General features: G+C 36.3%; 2 protein-coding genes across 9 annotated transcripts; both read right to left on the reverse strand.

Annotated features, from left to right (window-relative positions):
- Positions 1-2,088: 2,088 nt before the first annotated feature.
- On the reverse strand, positions 2,089-12,047 carry LOC140009379 (pentatricopeptide repeat-containing protein At4g39530-like). Of its 8 annotated transcripts, XM_072054691.1 has the most exons (7): positions 8,758-12,032; positions 8,528-8,659; positions 6,672-6,943; positions 6,437-6,496; positions 3,380-3,477; positions 2,980-3,158; positions 2,089-2,723 (listed from the first exon to the last, which is right to left on the reverse strand). In XM_072054691.1, the coding sequence occupies exon 1, from the start codon at positions 11,623-11,625 to the stop codon at positions 9,061-9,063; it is 2,565 nt and encodes an 854-aa protein (XP_071910792.1). In that variant the 5' UTR covers positions 11,626-12,032; the 3' UTR covers positions 2,089-2,723; positions 2,980-3,158; positions 3,380-3,477; positions 6,437-6,496; positions 6,672-6,943; positions 8,528-8,659; positions 8,758-9,060. The 8 variants fall into 8 exon arrangements, with proteins under 8 accessions (XP_071910792.1, XP_071910791.1, XP_071910788.1 ...); XM_072054690.1 differs by lacking the exon at positions 6,437-6,496; XM_072054687.1 differs by having other exon boundaries at positions 3,380-6,496.
- A 1,851-nt stretch (positions 12,048-13,898) lies between these two features.
- Positions 13,899-16,552, reverse strand: LOC140009381 (uncharacterized). Its single transcript, XM_072054694.1, has 3 exons — positions 15,994-16,552; positions 14,457-14,564; positions 13,899-14,359 (listed from the first exon to the last, which is right to left on the reverse strand). The coding sequence occupies exons 1-3, from the start codon at positions 16,309-16,311 to the stop codon at positions 14,048-14,050; spliced, it is 738 nt and encodes a 245-aa protein (XP_071910795.1). The 5' UTR covers positions 16,312-16,552; the 3' UTR covers positions 13,899-14,047.
- Between the last annotated feature and the right edge of the window lie 841 nt (positions 16,553-17,393).

Here is a 17,393-nt window from a genome sequence, read left to right on the forward strand (position 1 = left end):
GGCAATTTTCGAGTTAATTATTTAATTTTTGTGTTTTGGAGGCTAGAAATTTTTATGTTTCTAACAGATCCCTGAGGTTTGGAAAAACTTCATATAGACCCACTTAATTGCTCTTTAGATCTCAAAAAGTCAAAACCTCACAAAGGTAGTGAATTTGAAAAACTCCGACTAATCCTTTGGGTATATTAAGTTATTTGCGTCACAGAACTAGAAGAAAAAAAAATCAAAATATGAAATTTGCACAACAATCTCAAACATCTAAAAATGAAAGAGAAAAAGGAAGGATTAAAGGATATAGGAGCTTGACAATTCTTTTGAAAATGATGGATAAGTAGAAAGGGATTAAAAGTTCTTAAAAATGTTGAATAAGAAAGATCAAAAATAAATTTAACCTCTAATAAATGTATAACAATTTAATCTCTTCATAGGAGAATAAAAAATATATGAGAGGATTTGACATTTATTGAAACATGTGATCCATAATTAATTGCTACTTTTTTTAGTTAGCTTTTTATGCACACATGAATAAACTTGTATTATTGTGAGATAAAACAAAGATTATCGTAAATGAAAATAGAAAAAACACTTTTTAGTAAACTATGGACCTTTTTACTCTTTACAATTGAACTCATTAGAATCGTTCTTCCTCTCCTGAAATGCCCAAACCCAAACAAAAGAAAACTTTCTATTTTTTCTATACTAAATGGGACCATGCTACAATATATGTAGAGGTGTCAATCACAACCTAATTATGTTGACTCTCTAACCAATAATAAATCCAAAACCTTCCATTAATTTTGAATATATCTGAATGGGTACTCAATTAAATCCATTTAATTGGTGAATAGTGGGTTGACTTGACCCACCAATTTATGTCCATTTAAAAATAATTATACATTTAAACTAAATTCTTAGTGAATGTTAAGCAAATAAATTTGAATTTTTTACTAATTTAATAATAATAAAATACTGTTATTTCTTGTCAAATTATATACAACAAAAAGTAAATTTTTAAATGACTCATAAATAGGTAATTAGGCATACCTATACCCATTCATTAAATGAATATAAATGACTTAACTCAATTATATCCATTATCCAAGCGTGACCCACCCAAACCCGCCAGAATCACCCGTTTTGACAGCTCTAGATATATGCCATAAACCCTACAAAGATTTTGTAATTATCCTTGATTTTTTTCATTTCAAGTATTTACATGTATCAGCAAGTACTAGAAAGAGCAGTAGAAATACTGAAACTATGAGTTAAGGTGTGTTGCTCTGAACTGTGGTAATGGTAATCAATCCAACAAATTTCAATTCTTACTGTAACTATCTTGGCATACGTATAATTGCATACTGGCAAATACCTTATGTTAGATTTTATTTCCATTTTGTACTCACTGACACATTCGGCGACTTTCGCGGTCGCCCTCAATGAACCGACTTGAATCTGAACTACGATTCATATCAAGTTTTACCTCTCATCTAAAAGAATTTAGCCTTTTTTTTTTGGCCGTTTGGACTTTTATTCCGCTAGGCATATTAGAATGTTTACCTTAATCTAAGAAATCCATGGTTAAAGAATCAATATTACATGCTAAAGTAATGATGACGTTATAGAAATAATTAATTCCATTAAACATAATTCTTAGCAAATTGAACAACACCAGAGGTGACACACCGGAGTAGGTATAAATGAGGCAACATGAAAATCAGTTCTTATAAAAAGAGTAGAGACTTTGTTCATGGAAGCGCATGAGCTTTCAGCCTCATATGATGTTAATGTTGTCGTAATTATTCAAGATTCCAAGGCGAATGGTGAATAAGCATTTTGGCCATGTCAAGAAGAAGTCGAAGAGAAGTTCCTCTGGTTCTTTATGCTCATCAAGCCTGATAGAGAGCAAGAAAATGACAACTCACGAAAGGTACCTTGTTCAAAGTGTGAAAAGTAAGTAGCAAAAGATCAAAAGAACCACCAAAAAAAATGATGAACTGGAAATTGCATGCCTCATGAAAATAACGCTTAAAGATTTCAATACGAGGCAAAAAGATGGTTTGAGGATGTTTTTAGTTGAGACCAAGAAAGTGTGGGAAAAAAGAATCAGGAATTTGACAAGTGGGAGCAACCAACCACAACGTCAAAAATATCAATCACCTCTGCGGGAAACATGGGAAAAGCTGCATGCCTCAAATCTCCCAACTTAAACGCCAACCCCAGCGTCGGAGATAAATTTCAATAGCTTGATGCCCTTTACCTACTTTAGCATCACAATCCTGTCCCAACAAATTTTGATTCTATGTAAACATAAGATTGATACACATGCTGTTATCTCCAAGGTTCATAACAGGTTACTTTATGTTGTGAACTTGTATTCAATCGCCTAATCTGGTGTTCTTCACAAACAGGGATCGATGAGTCTTCACCCTGATTTCCTGCAATCGCCAGGAGTAACATGTTTCTTGAAATTGACCAGAAACTGAATTCCTCTAGCGTCTGCATGCTATCCTCCACAAATAAAAATTGTCCATACATGGCATTTAAGTCTTCTTGAACATTCAACTCTGTCTCATAAGTCATGAAATGATTTTAGGATAACGAATAGCTTGGTATTTGGGAGGAAGTCATTTTAGCGCCCAAATTATTGCAGTAAATGTACACGGGGAACTGAGGCGGGGAGAGACGGGGAGGGTTTGGTGTTGTTCATCTTTGATTCTTCAGAACTGCACGTAAAATGATTGTTATTATGATAATTGCATTAAGTTACATGTAAGCTCGAATAAGCCCATTTTCTGAGCAAATAACTGTCCCAACACAGCTACTTATATAACCTAAAATATGTAGAGAAAATCAATGTTGAGAATTATCTTTTTCGCATGCAGAAAACCTTTAGCTCAAACTATCTTGGACTTCAACTTTCCATAGTGTCACAAAAAAGAAAAAAAAAATTCTGTAATCACTTCACGGTTATTAAGATACCTGTGCATGGTGAACCATGAGCATCAAAAATTCCAACCAAACCAATACTGAGCCAAAGAACTACCTCCAAATCAACAGCCTTTTCCAACTTGTGTTGGTTCTGAAGGCTATACTCGAAAGTGAAGGAGAACTACCTCCAAATAAGCAGCCTTTCCCAACTTGTGTTGCTTCTGACAGTTCTACTCAAAAGTAAACGAGAACTAAATATCATACAAACATAAAAAAAATTCACCAAGCAAATGCACTACTAAGTTAAATAATAAAGACAGATTGCTGAAACATGCAATCTTGACAAAACAGATCAATGAGATACCAAGAGAAAAAAATTCATGAGTTTACATAGATTGGGCTGTAGGACATGGTGGAAGTGCGAGACAGTTGTCCAAAGACAGAATTGTACCTCTCTGAGGTAGAAGATTCAATTGTATGGCAACTCTGCAATTCCATGTCTATAACACTATCATGGTTCATAGTGTTACAAGTCCTGAATGCACAGACCTGATTATTGAGGCAAAAAAGTCACAGCTTAGTATAATAATCTGTTCTTTGATACATTATTGAGTTTCCACTCAAGAAGTGATCATCGAGTAGAAGTAATTTTGTTTGTGGAAGTCATTCAATGAATCAGTATCCATGTTTCAATTTCATTCTAGAAGAGGAAAGCCAATTACTAATATGTGCACTTATGATGTTTTTATTTCTTTTCAGCTTTCTTTGGTTCTTTAAAATGAACTTGCCTTCTGCTTCATCACTTGGAAATCTAGTGGCCATTCATAAAATTTTATCTACTTGCTATTCTCCTCCTTGAAATTTCAGAGTTCAAATGTCAGATGCCCTTTTTCAGCCCTTTGACCTCAAAAAACTGGTAATTTCTTCTGGTTAACTGCAAATGCTTATACCCAAAATCATTCGATACTAAAGTAACAATTTACTAATACTGTGATATATCTCATGCCGGCTGCCTTTATGTTGGACTATCATAGTCCTATAGGTGTCCTATGCCACCTAAGGGCCTGACACCTATCTAGAAGCAGTGTCGAGAAGTCTCAAATGCATGCTTGGACCAACTATAACATGGAAGTAAATGAAACAAGTAAAACTAAACCAGCCATTAATTGTCAAGCCAAGGGCCAACCTAGTTTGGCTGTATAGCTATTGATTAACTCAAAAAGGCTATGCGAGAAAGAATTGCAAAAAGTTTAGGAAAAGGGGAAAAAGAAACATAGATTAAGACGTTCTCAAAAGGATAAAAGCTCCCTTCTGATGTGGTATTACTTCCTGGTAAGTGAATAGATTATAAAAATGATATGTGCATGTACACAATGATAGAATCTTATCGAATGCATTAATATGGACTGTAAATATGGATACTTCTATAACATAACCCAACACCAGCACAATTTTTCTCAAAGAAATGACATGGCATATCAGGAAGAAACTATATCTTAACTCTATAGCAAACAAATAGCCTTAACACGATCTGCAGTTTCCCACGCATTTTTTAGAGATAAGGCTGCAAAACACCTTTATACATCTCCTCAACATGAGAACTTCACTAGCTAACTAGTCAAGGAGGAATTCAACCAATATAACTGGTAAAGAAGATGGGATAAGTTTCATACATTTGGGAATTTTGATAACGATTAAAAAAATAATACACAGCAGTTATGCCCAAACACAAGAAGCACAACCAAAGAACTAGGTAAATTACGCCATCCAAGATGAGATAATTACTGTATATAGAACTGAACTACAAGAATACATCCTGATTTTTCTCTAATTATTCCCTACTAATTCAAGAGGTACTCCTCAACATCCACGGGATTCATGACACCAAAAATGTGAGAAAAGTTTACAGATTTTTTTACAATTTCCTCGGACCATAGTATGATTCCTGGGCATGATATAACTGATATATCTAGCATGAGAAAAATTAACAAATATCAAACTCCAACTGCTAAAGCCCAAGCTTTTTTCAATTATAGTATGATATAATTGATATATCTATCTCTTTCCTTTCTTCCCTACTAAATTTAAACTAATAAACCTATTTTTGAAATTCAATTGGAATTGATAACATCGAATCTGTTCTCAAATGTGTATTGATGGTATATTGTCCATTTTTTAAAAGACTTATCATCAGTCTTCCAAATTATTTGATTCCTTTGCTTATAACCAGAAAATTTTCATTCATATTCCAATTACTTAATAATTACACTTTGCTTGCCTTACGGAATCATAGAAATCTAGACATTTAAACTGCCTTGTTAAATTACCAAAAATCCCAACCACTCAAAAGCTTGCCTTCATAAATCACAAGAAGAAACCTCAGCACGATGGGATTAATTGCTAAAATTCAGTTTTAATTCCAAAACCAAACTTAAAATTCTTGCTGCATCCAATGCATCTTAAGTTGTAGCTAGCTAAAAAAGCTAAGAAATAACATGGCTTTATTTTTAAAATTGGACAGTGGATCAAAATGGAGGCAAGAAATTTATGCAAGTGCATGTATCCATCATACCAAAACATAACTAAATAGAGGATGGTTGTCAAGTAATTCAAGCAAGAGCCTCTAAGACTTTCAGGAGTGAGTGCGAAGGATGAAAAGCATCCAGCACAAGTGCTTATTTGTTCATTTCAACATTAATGGGGATATCTATGTATATTGGTGAATGAAGGGACATGTACTAAAAGTTCAAGGAATCAAACAGTTCTTGTGAAAACTCAAAATTTTAGGACATCATCAAGAAGACAGCATGACTGATGTCATATAGGAATATCCCTCTTTCCTAAATTAGATTTCTTACTTTTAAATGGTCCATCACAAAACAATATCTATTTCTCCTTAAATTACAAAATATATTTTCCTTTTAAAAGTCATCTACATTTTAAAAAATAATGGCAACAACATATTTTCTGCTGTCTCCTTAAAACTAAGCTGATTAATACATTGAATCCACACTTTTTCCAGAATCCAAACTCTCTCAATAGTTGCATCCAGTCAGAACTAACAAACATGAAGTATAAGATAAGAAAAATCTCAGTTGTTGAGGAAGTAAATCGATTCTTTTGAATATCAATGAAAGAAACCACATAACTTAGATACATTTCACTTACTGTAATAGGAGACAAAGGAAACCCAAAACTTGAAAATCTATCTGAAAACCAGTATATGGAATGTCTTCAATTCTATATGAATTACACTAGCCTAGATTTTCTTGCTAGATTTACTATGCCAGGTTAAGCAATATTGAAATGTAAGAGGCAAAGAGTTCTAATCCATCTATTACCAGCTCTATATAAACCAAACCAAGTAATTTAGTACAACAAACTCAAGACATGCAATTATGACAAGAAAGAAGAGAAAGTATGTTGCAATTCCAAATAAGAGCCAAAGAAAAGCAACTCTCAAGAAATGTAGAGATTGCTTGTTCAGAAAAGAAAAACAGCTTTCAACCTTGTGCGATGTTGAAGTGGGTGTAATCGTCCAGGATCAAGAGAAAAAGGATGTTTTTGTCTGGCCATCACACCATGAAGTTGAAGAAAAGCTTATGAGATTCCTAAATGTACCGGATATTGATAGGAGCAGGAAATTTTCTACACATGAAAGCTTCCTTACAGGAACAGTGAGCAAGATTGTTGATCACACAAGGAAAGCTCACGAGAAGAATGATAAGAAAGAAAGGGAATACCTCACGCATAAACTCATGAAAGGTAAGATTACTATCAATGAACTTGATATGATGCAAACAAATGGATTGATTCAATTGATGCTTGATAAGATGAACCAGTGCAACAGAAGGATCGCACAACTGGACATGTTAGAAGAACAGGAGAACCAGTCACTTTCAACAGCCAATCAACATCTTCCCTCTCTTGTTCAGATGAGAGGACAGAATAAAGCTGGTGGAGTTTGGCGGAGTGGCGTGAATGCAATTTTCCCAGCTCCAGAATTGATTGAAAGCTACAAGAACGACCAAAGGTTCAGTGGCTATAATAGCAATGTAATCATCCCAGATAAAAGCCAGATTTGTGACTTCAAAAATGACCAAATGTTCTTTGACAGTCAAACAAATGCATATATACCAAATCCAAAATTGATTGAAGACTTGAAGTATGACAACTGGCTAAGAGAGGCGATGTTTAATAAACCAAGCAACACTTTCCCCAGTTGTGCAAGTGACATAGGGTTTCACCATACCAATGCATGTAGTAATGAAGGGAATAATATGGTTAATCATAACACTGCAGGAAGCAGCAGTGGAGGAAATCACATGGATATCACACCACCAAATGTTGCTGACCCTTCTTTTGGAACAAATGATGGATTCCCTGAGGTAGAATGGCCTTACATTTTCCACCCGTAAACTACAAAGCCCAAAATAAAACATGTATTCTACTTCTTCAAATACTAGTCAATCTGTAAGTATACATACTCTATGGGCAAAGTAATTTAACTATATCATGACCTCTGTGTTTTTGTTCTTATATGAAGATTATTGTTGTTTCACCTTGATCCCATGCAGAGGACATCACAACATCTTCTTAGATGGATTAAATGTGAAAAGGAATTTCCTATAAACAATCTACTATCACTATTAACATGCCCAATTTTGCACATCAGATGAAAAGGAATTGTGGGCTTAAAATATTTTTTTGCCCAGAGATGCCAAATTCCTCAGAAATGCATATAGGTTGGAACCAACAATATTAATTTTTTTCAGGTCTCATAGATTTTCCACCCAACTCTTGATCAAAATTTTTTGTTTTGCTTCATTAAATTTCCTTTGCCCCTCTCCCCACAACCCAAAAATGCATAGAGAAAATTGAGCCCTAAAAAACATGACATTGTTATGAGCCACCAGTCTAAATTGCAAGAAAAAGAGTTCATTTTTTTCTAGGGGGGAAAAATACTAGTTACTCATTAAACAAAATTCTGGTGATTCCCTTTTAACATTCACTATTTCAGGGAGATAATTATCTAAACAGATCATATACAAGCACATCAAGACTAAGCATCAACCACTGTATGCTTGACGCATGCTCCAGCAAAATGGCTTGGTGAATCTATTTACAGCCTCAAAGAAAAGGAGACTCCATATATCCAACTTCCATGTATATATAGGTTTGTAGACTATCTGCTAATTGCACAAGGCCTAAAAGTTGGTCAACAAAAGTTCATGACCAAGCAAGTAAAAGATTTTAAGATTTCAAAACCATGAACTAACCAAATTTAGTTCTTTAAAGTCTGCTCAACTTATCTGTAATCTCTTATTCTTAAATCCAACAGTTAACAATAAAAAAGTTAGCACTAACAATTGCCAAACATTAAAAGAAATTAACTATTTTGGCGGACAACTAAAAGTTGCCAGCCTCACAGTCATCCATGTTCTTTGGTCATAGAGAAAGCTGAACAGCAAAAAGGATTAATTAGTCTCATAGATGAAGCAAAGCAATAAATACAACACAAGATTTTAGCATTTCTTGCTAAGAAAAAAAATCACAAATACTTGGACATACAAGAACACACAAGCCCAAGAAATCATACCTGAACAAATTAAACAATTAACTGATTGCCTGGAGAATTGTTTGTACAATTTTGATGTATTCATCCACTTTGATAACAATCTTGAATTCAAAACCCCAGTTTGATCTATTGACAAATCTCAAATCCGAAGTCCTACAAATGGCAGAAAAGATATATGGCATCAGGGACTGAGTTTGACGTAATTCTGCAAAATTTCAATCATGATATTTATTAATTGTGCTTCAAGCTACCTTCTAGTAGTTTTGGTTTGGTGAAGTGAGTCAAATGGAGTGTCTTCAGATAATCCACCAAACACTTTGAAAGAATTGTCATCAGGTGTAGCAAAAGAAGAAGAAGAAACTGAGGCTAACCTTGTCTTTCAATGAAAAAGAACAATGATACATAACATCGCAACCACCATATTCAAATTGGTCTGGCAGAGATCCTTGATATATTTTTTCAGTTCTTTGAATATTCAAAGATTCCGGATTCTCAGCTGATAAATCCAGCTTCTTTTAACATTATTGCTGATAGCCTTTCACCAGCAGATCAAGTCACTGAGTAGGAAGTGAAGCATTGTCATACATCATGCCTCTCATATGCTGAATCAAATGATCCATAACAGAATATATAAGATTAGCAGCATGGTGCATTCTGTCTGTTGAAGTAAATGAGTGGATTTTGTTATTCAATTCAATCCAACTACATCCTGTTTCTTTTACCACTCCAGTCCTGTCCATTTTGTCCCTGACATTCTTTACTTTAACCCACATACCTTGAGAAGCAAAAGTATTTGATAGTAATGCATATGACCCACTATCTTTTGGGTCAATAGAAGTTGTTATTTCTGCAGCATGTTCAGCCATTTTAACATTATCGTTCATTCTACATGCACTCAGCAAGTTTTTCCAAACTCTGGCTGTTGGTTTTATGGGCATCTTCTCAATGAATTCCTTCGCCTCATATAACTTACCTGCTCTGCCCAAGAGAGAAACCATGCAAGCATAATGTTCTGTTTCTGGCACGATACCAATGCTGGACATGTACCCAAAATGACGGAATCCTTCGTCTACAAGCCCCACATGGCTACATGCTGAAAGAACACCAACAAAGCTGACAGTATTGGGCTTTACCCCTGTCTGTATCATATTCTCAAACATATTAAGAGCTTCTTCAGCTTCTCCATGCAGTGCATATGACATTATCATTGAATTCCAACACGTCACATCATCCATACTGGCAAAATCAAATATTTTTCTTGCCTCTTCCAAGCTCCCACACTTAGCATACATATCAATAAGTGCATTCATAACATACAGATCATAGTTCAGACCCGTCTTCATGATTTGGTTGTGGAACTGAAGACCATGTATCAGACTTGCAAGGTTACTAGCTATTGCAATTAAGGTAACAAATGTGTACTCGTTTGATTGCAGTCCAGAAAGCTGTAGCTCCAGATACAGCTTAAGAGCTTCTTCATTTTCCAGCTGTTGAGCATACCCACCTAGCATAACATTCCATACGACAATGTCTTTCTCTTTCATTTCCTCAAAAACCAATTTTGCATCTCCAAGAGATAGGCACTTTGAATATGCATCAATCAAGGCACTACCAGCAAATTTGTCCAAGGAGAACCCAGATCTAAGCATAAGGGCATGGATTTGCTTAGTCAATTGAAAGGTGTTTAGTGAAGCTGAAACCCCAAAAAGGCTGATGAAAGTTGACAAGCTTGGAGGTATTAAATTCATCCTCATTTTAGCAAAAAGATCAAAAGCTTCATACAAGTTTTCTTGCCTCAAGTGTCCCTCTATTATAGCATTGTAAGAGATGACATCAAGGTTTTCCATAGTGTCAAAGATTCTTCGTGCATCAACCAGTGAGCCACATTTTGAGTACATATAAATCAAATTGTTACTCACAAAACCATCAGAATCAAGATTTGACTTCAGAGAGTAGGCGTGGACTTGCCTACCCTGTTCTAGAGCCTCAAGTGAACTACACGAAAGGAGAACGCAACTACAAGCATATTCCTCAGGTTTCCCACCTAATCTGTTCATCTCTGCAAACAGCTCCATGGCATCCCAATCGAACAAATTCTGCATATACCCAGAAATCATCGTCGTCCAAGCAATGACATCCTTAACCACCATTCTATCGAACACTTTGCGCCCGCTCTGCACTTTTCCGCATTTGACATACAAGTCTATAAGGATGCAATCCACTTGAACATCCATTTCAGCTTCCCTTCTCAACAGATAAGCATGAACTTGCCTTCCCCCTTCAAGAAAATCAAGCGCCACACATGCCCTCAAAGCGCTGGAGATCACATATTTATCTGGAACAACATTAGTCCTCAGCATTTCCTTGAATAAGTCCAGTGAAACCTCACTCCTGCCGCTCTTTGCAAACCCCGTCATAATTGAATTCCAAGTCACTACACTTTTTATCAATAAACAATCAAACACCAACCTAGCCGCCTCGACATCGACAAGTTTCCAGTAAAATTCAACCAAACAGTTCCCGATATATATATTTTGATCGAGCCCAGTTCTAATGGCAGAGGTATGCAACTGCAGACCAACTCCAACGCACTTCAACTGCGTACAAGAGCGAATAACAGGACCCAAAACAAACTCGTCAGGGTTCTGACCACAACTTCTTCTGAACTCCGAAAACACCACCAGGGCCTCGTTATAAAGCTCGTACTGCTTGTACAAAGCGTTAATCATGGTGGAAAAAGTGGTCAAATTCCTGTGAGACATTCTGTCAAACAGAGCATATGCATACCCGAAACACCATCCAGAATTTAAGTACGCAGACAAGAGAATGTTATTTAGAAAGGTGCTGGACTCAAAGCCCCATCGAACAATTTGTGCGTGAACTACTTTGTAGTAGTAGAATACTGTTGGGCGAGGGGCGCTTTGGGGTGCGGAGAGTAAGAGTTTGACAAGTTCACCCTTTTGGGCGGCGCGTGGGTTTGGATGGAGGAGTTGAGATGATGATACTACAGCGGAGTAGTATCTGCAGATTTTGGTGGGATGTTTTAATTTCTGAGGGAGTCTTAGTAGAAGTACTATGTCTGCTCGACGCCTGACGAAGTTTTGCAAAATTACCGTCATTGCATGAAATACGCATTTTCAATGACAGCGGGATAAAACCACAGCTCGCCTATCTATGCACTTGCAGCTGTGTAGTGGATCCTCTTCTAACTGTAGTATGGCCGAAGACTCTTGAAGCCTATTTATCGAGTCAATTCATCATCAAAGAGGCGGGAAAACTCGTGAACGGTGGAGCTGAAAGATGAATCGATGTTAGAATCAAGCTTGACTTGATAAAACCGCAGCCTCGCTACTTGCAGCGGTGCATGGATCCTCTTCTAACTGTGGTATGGTCGAAGACTCTTGAAGCCTATTTATCGAGTCAGTTCATCATCAAAGAGGCCGGAAAACTCGAAATTGAAAGATGAATCAAACTAAAAATTGGACTGTTCGACTATCATTCTTTTTTTTTTTTGGGTCAAAAGTTCGACTTTCATTCTCGTACCCCTTTTATCTAATTTACTACTTAAATATGCCAAACTAAGGCTGCAAACGAGCCGAATCTCGACCTAATCAAGCCGAGTCTCGACATAATTTCATTGAACTCGAACTCGAACTCGTCGTTCCCTCTATCCCACATCAATTGAGAGTGATGTGTGTGTGTATTACTTAAGGTCCTCAGTGTAGCCTGAAAGTCAGCATGTCTTTTGGGTTGGGTTGTGGGTTTCCCTTAAGTAGTGTGTGCGTGTGTTTATTTCCGGTTGTTGAGGTGGATATGGAAAATTAAGGAGTGGTAAAAGCCGTTGGTGAGCCTTTGGCAATAGTCTTGGTGTTTTCCCTCCCCCGTTCCCTCTATCCCACATCGATTGAGAGTGGTATGTGTGTGTACTACTTAAGGTCCTCACTGTGGCCTGAAAGTCAGCATGCCTTTTGGGTTGGACTGTGGGTTTCCCTTAGGTAGTGTGTGCGTATGTTTATTCCCGGTTGTTGAGGGAGGGGGGGGGAACTCGAGCTCGAGCTCGACGAGCTGACAATTTCAAACTCGAGCTGACTTGATTCGAGCTCGAATTCGAAAAAGTAAAAAAATAATTATTTTATTTTTAAAAAAATAAATAAAATAATTTTTTTTAAGGATACATATGTAATTTTACTATTAAAATTAAAAAAATATAAAATATATATATACTTAAAATAAAAAAATAAAAAAAAATATATATATATATATATATATATACTCGAGCTCGCGAGCCGAGCTTAATATTTTGAACTCGAGTTCGATTCGAGCCAGCTCGAACTCGACTCGAGCTCGATATTGATCGAACTTGAGTCGAGCTTGACTCAAGCCGCTTGATTCGTTTGCAGCCCTATGCCAAACTATATATAGCTGGTTATCTTTGTAATCTTTGCCACAGAAATCAAAATGATGCTAACCAGTTTTTTGTCCCATTTTATTAGAATTCAGCCATGAGGGTGCTACTGGTGAAGTGCTTATTGTACGGTGCAACAATTCAGTAGCTGGACTCTCGAGTCTTTGACACCCTTCCATTCAAAGTTTTCGAACGCTTCCCCCAGATTTTGAGAACGAGCGCATAGTTGTTGCTTGGAGTCTCGGCTTGATTTAACATTTGGACGTTCTTTGCCAAATTATACTTTGAATAGTTTGGCATCACAAGAAACGCACTACCTCAGCCCCAAATCTGCAGAACCATGCCCAGTTTATTTCTGCACCCGGCGTGCTTTTAAATTTTTAACTCTAGTCCCATCTGCAACAACCAACAACCGATTGGACGGCATCCGCCGACCGAAAAATCTTCCTTGCTTAACAGATGCAACACTGGCAATGGCCTTTTTGATCGAGTTGCGCTGGGTGCATTACGCTTAAACACACCGCAGACTAACTATGGGGAACCATTCAATTAGTCATTCAAACAACAGGACGTTGAATCTATGCCATAGCTGCTATAATCCTTGCTAAGGGAAAGAAAACATCTCCCTAACCAACAGTGGACGACTGCAGGTTCTTAACATGACAAACCAAAATTGCTCAATCAATAGATGATTGCAGGATCTTAACACAGACGAATTATGCTGAATAGGCAAACCAAGCGCAGACACCTTCTGAATATGGACGTAATGTTGTATCCTGCAATCCTTTTTAAAACTATTCCAATTCCACCACCTTTTGTCATGCCACACGTAAAGTTGGATATGAGAAGGGGTGCCAGCCATAATAGTATGCTGTGGTCTTAAGGTTCTAAGAATAAACTGTACTCTTAACAATAAAGAACAGATAGATCGTCATGTCATCGTAAAGAAACAAAAACAAATTGAAAACTTCTATTCACGATCACAACTTGACAAAGTAAATAATATTAAATTTTGCAGGATGACCAATAACTTCTCTGATCCAAGTGGATAACAACCATAAGTAGATAATCGAAAACCATAATGAAACAGGCAAAAATTACAAACAAGATACACCTACAGGTTGCCAGAAACTGAACTAGAAAAACTTGTCGTATTGATTAGTAAGTGAATCCCTGAGATTGGAATAAAGGCCATAGAGGGAGTACTGACGAAGGTTTTTCACTTCATACCACGAGTTAAATACCGCATCATGCTTATCAGTGCCAGAAAATGCAAGTTGTATGCCCAGGCTGCAATCAACATTGCCCCCTCTGTTCTTACAGCTATTAGTTCTGATTGCACAATCTTGATTATTAAGGCAAACAAAATTAGAGTTGCCTGAACATGAAGTGCAGCCATCTCTCTTCCAGTATAAGTTTTGCAGCCTACCCTTCTTAAATTCCAACGCCTGCATAAAAATAAAAAATAAATAAAAAAGAGTTGTCTAGCAAGATAATGGAGTAATGATTCCTATCTGATCTTCAGAAAACTCAAGATCAACTTACAAGAGTAAAGCTGGCCACGATGTAGGAGCCGTTGGCAACAAAAGCAGGAAGAGATCTTGCAGCATATTTCCTACCAGCAAATGCCACCATATATCCTCCATAAGAATCCTAGAGTGTCCAAAGAGAGAAAGCAGGATATTAGCAAATGACTGTTCCAAGCAACAGCACACTCAGGGTTATCATGACTGCAACAAACAGGACAATCATACTAATCAGCACTTCTCCTTGGTAAATCAGTAAGCTTGAATCTAGTACACCTTAAATCTTTTGAAAGAATGATGTTCATCTTGTACAACACGTTTGAACATTGAAGTGAAAGAAACAAAGACGGAAAACAAGTAATATTGGCAGAATGATGGAGATTTCCAGGATTCCTAAGCATGCAAAAACAAGTAAACACAATGGCAAAGTATTTCAAGGAACTAAAATTGATTACACACACGATGCAGCAAATATCAATCAAGATTCCCCTAATTTGTTAGACGAAAGATACCACAAATTGAGGAATAAATAGTAAACTTTCACAGATCCATCAAATAGCTACTCTGAAATTTCACTCAACTGGGTACTCTCATGATTTTGCCTTATGAAATGATCAAACACTTGTTTTACAACCTTCTTTTTTCCTCTTCTTTTTTTGTGTTTTGGGGGGGGCCGGGGGGGGGGGGGGGGGGGTTCTTGGGTTTTTTTTGCGGTACTTTGTTTGTCATGTAATGAGTTTCTGAAAGTAACTTAGAATACTTTGTAGATGTATTACAGATGTATAAGGTACTTTCTTCCGTGATCTTAGACAAACAGTTATATAAAAGGTACCTCTCTTTGCAACCTTACACAACAGACAAGTACCTTGTACATTCTCTGATATTGCCTTTTTCTTTTCTTTTTTTTTTTTCCACATACACTTTCCACAGGTAATTAATTTCTCTGGTAACATAAAGCAACATTCCGTATTTCACTGAGAATATTCATCAAACTAACACTCAAAGCTCTAACCAGTCCATCCAGATTTACTAGTCATAATAACAGCATAACAATATATTTACTGAAATGACGGTTAATGCATATGACAGTAAGCTTATTGCACCATACTGCAGGTGAGAAAGAACTAGATATAAGCAGTAGAGTGATGACCTGCACCAAACATTGAGGCTAATCACGTTTCAAACCGGTGAAATCCCAGTATTAATTAAGTTTAATTATCCACCAAAGGTTCCATTCTAAGGTATTATACCCTATAACAAGTTCTCCATCTTAGTCCAAAATATCAAAAGCTAAAGAAAAATGAAAGAACGAGATTCTACCCTATTTTTATTGCAATTGCCAATTTTCCCTTAGCCCAAATAATCTCTGCACTCAGATGGCAGAAAATGAACATGAACAAGAAATATTCATAATAAACCGTTTGCATACATAAATTCACTTAAACTTGGGTCAAACAACTTCACAGACATTAGGTGCTACATGATAGTATTTATCTAATAGGGAATCTAAATAAGAAAGACTCTAAAAAGGATTATTCAAGAAAAAAAGTGAGTACCGGGAAGAAGTTAGAGGTGTTGATGGATAGGAGGGAGATCTCATCGACTTTAGGGCGAAAGACAGCGACTTGAGAGTTGGAGGATGACAGGGACAAGCGTCGGTCGCAGGGCGAAAGCTGGAGGGAATTGTTGAAGAAGAAATTGTTTCTCGAGGCAAATGCGATGCTGAAAGTGAACCCATCTGATCTCTGAACCTTGGCGTCCGAACAGGGTGAGTATACCGAGTTCGTATCACTGCTCGACTCACACCACCAAACAAGAAACAACAACTGAAGCAGTAGGAGCAGAGGGCTTAGTCCAAATCTCTGAATCGCCATTCTTAGAGCTGATTCGCAGGATGAACAAGTGATACTAATCCTTGTCGAGTGGGTATGAATCTGTTGACTCCGGCGAACTCTGGGTTGGCCTTGGACGGTGGAGGGGGGCCAAAATGAGCTGGAAAGATTGTAAATTACATGTTGTGCCCGTGCCCCTAATTCATGAACATTTTTTTCCCTTTGCTCTTTTTTTTTTTTTTTGAGCAAATACAGCAATTGATCTGAGGATTCAAATCACAATACGTATTATCGTGTATTCCCATTGCAAGTTGTACCTCAATTTGTTTTATTAACTTTCTTTTATTTAATATGGAGAAAATGAATAAATAAATAAATAAAAAGCAAGGGTAAAATTGTAAAACCAAAGCTATTAGAAATGTAACGAATGATAGAAAGTGCTGATAAGAAGAGTTTCGTTATTTTGAAATAAGGAGTGCGACTCCCCCAAGTTTTACAAAAAACTTTACGGAAGGTTAATATAATTCACCCTATTAGACTATTAGTTATAGGATGCAAATTTCTTTTTTTTTTTTTTCCATTTGATGTGGTTTCCAATGTAATTCTCAGAGTTGGTAAAGTCAATTGAAGAGCATTCATGGGTAAATTGATAAATTTTGGCTATTCATTTAGCATACGAGTTTTTTGTTTTTCAAACTAACCAATCAAAATCAATCTCTCATCTAACAACTTTCTCTTTATTTGAATTATTTTCGTTTCAATAACCTAAAAGCACTTAATTTGGTAGATATATATTGAGCAATTCAATATAGATATTTATAATAAATTTATTCAATGATAAATAATTTATATTCATTGAACTTATTTGTTTAGTTATTTATCATACAAAAATTTCTTCAATACGTTAAACATATTAAAACTTGACATGGCTGTTATTTCAAATTAAATAATTTTTTTATAGACATAAACATACCAGGTGCAACTAAATTAATATCATGTCTATCCATTAAAACATTTGGGTTTGTCTAACGGGTGCTTATTCGACACTTGTTAAAATATGTTTAGAGATGTAAGATTAATTAAGGAAAGTAAATAAATACAATAAATGATAGATAAGATTAAAT

This window comes from Coffea arabica, chromosome 6e (assembly GCF_036785885.1).
Source record: "Coffea arabica cultivar ET-39 chromosome 6e, Coffea Arabica ET-39 HiFi, whole genome shotgun sequence".
NCBI lineage: Eukaryota > Viridiplantae > Streptophyta > Magnoliopsida > Gentianales > Rubiaceae > Coffea > Coffea arabica.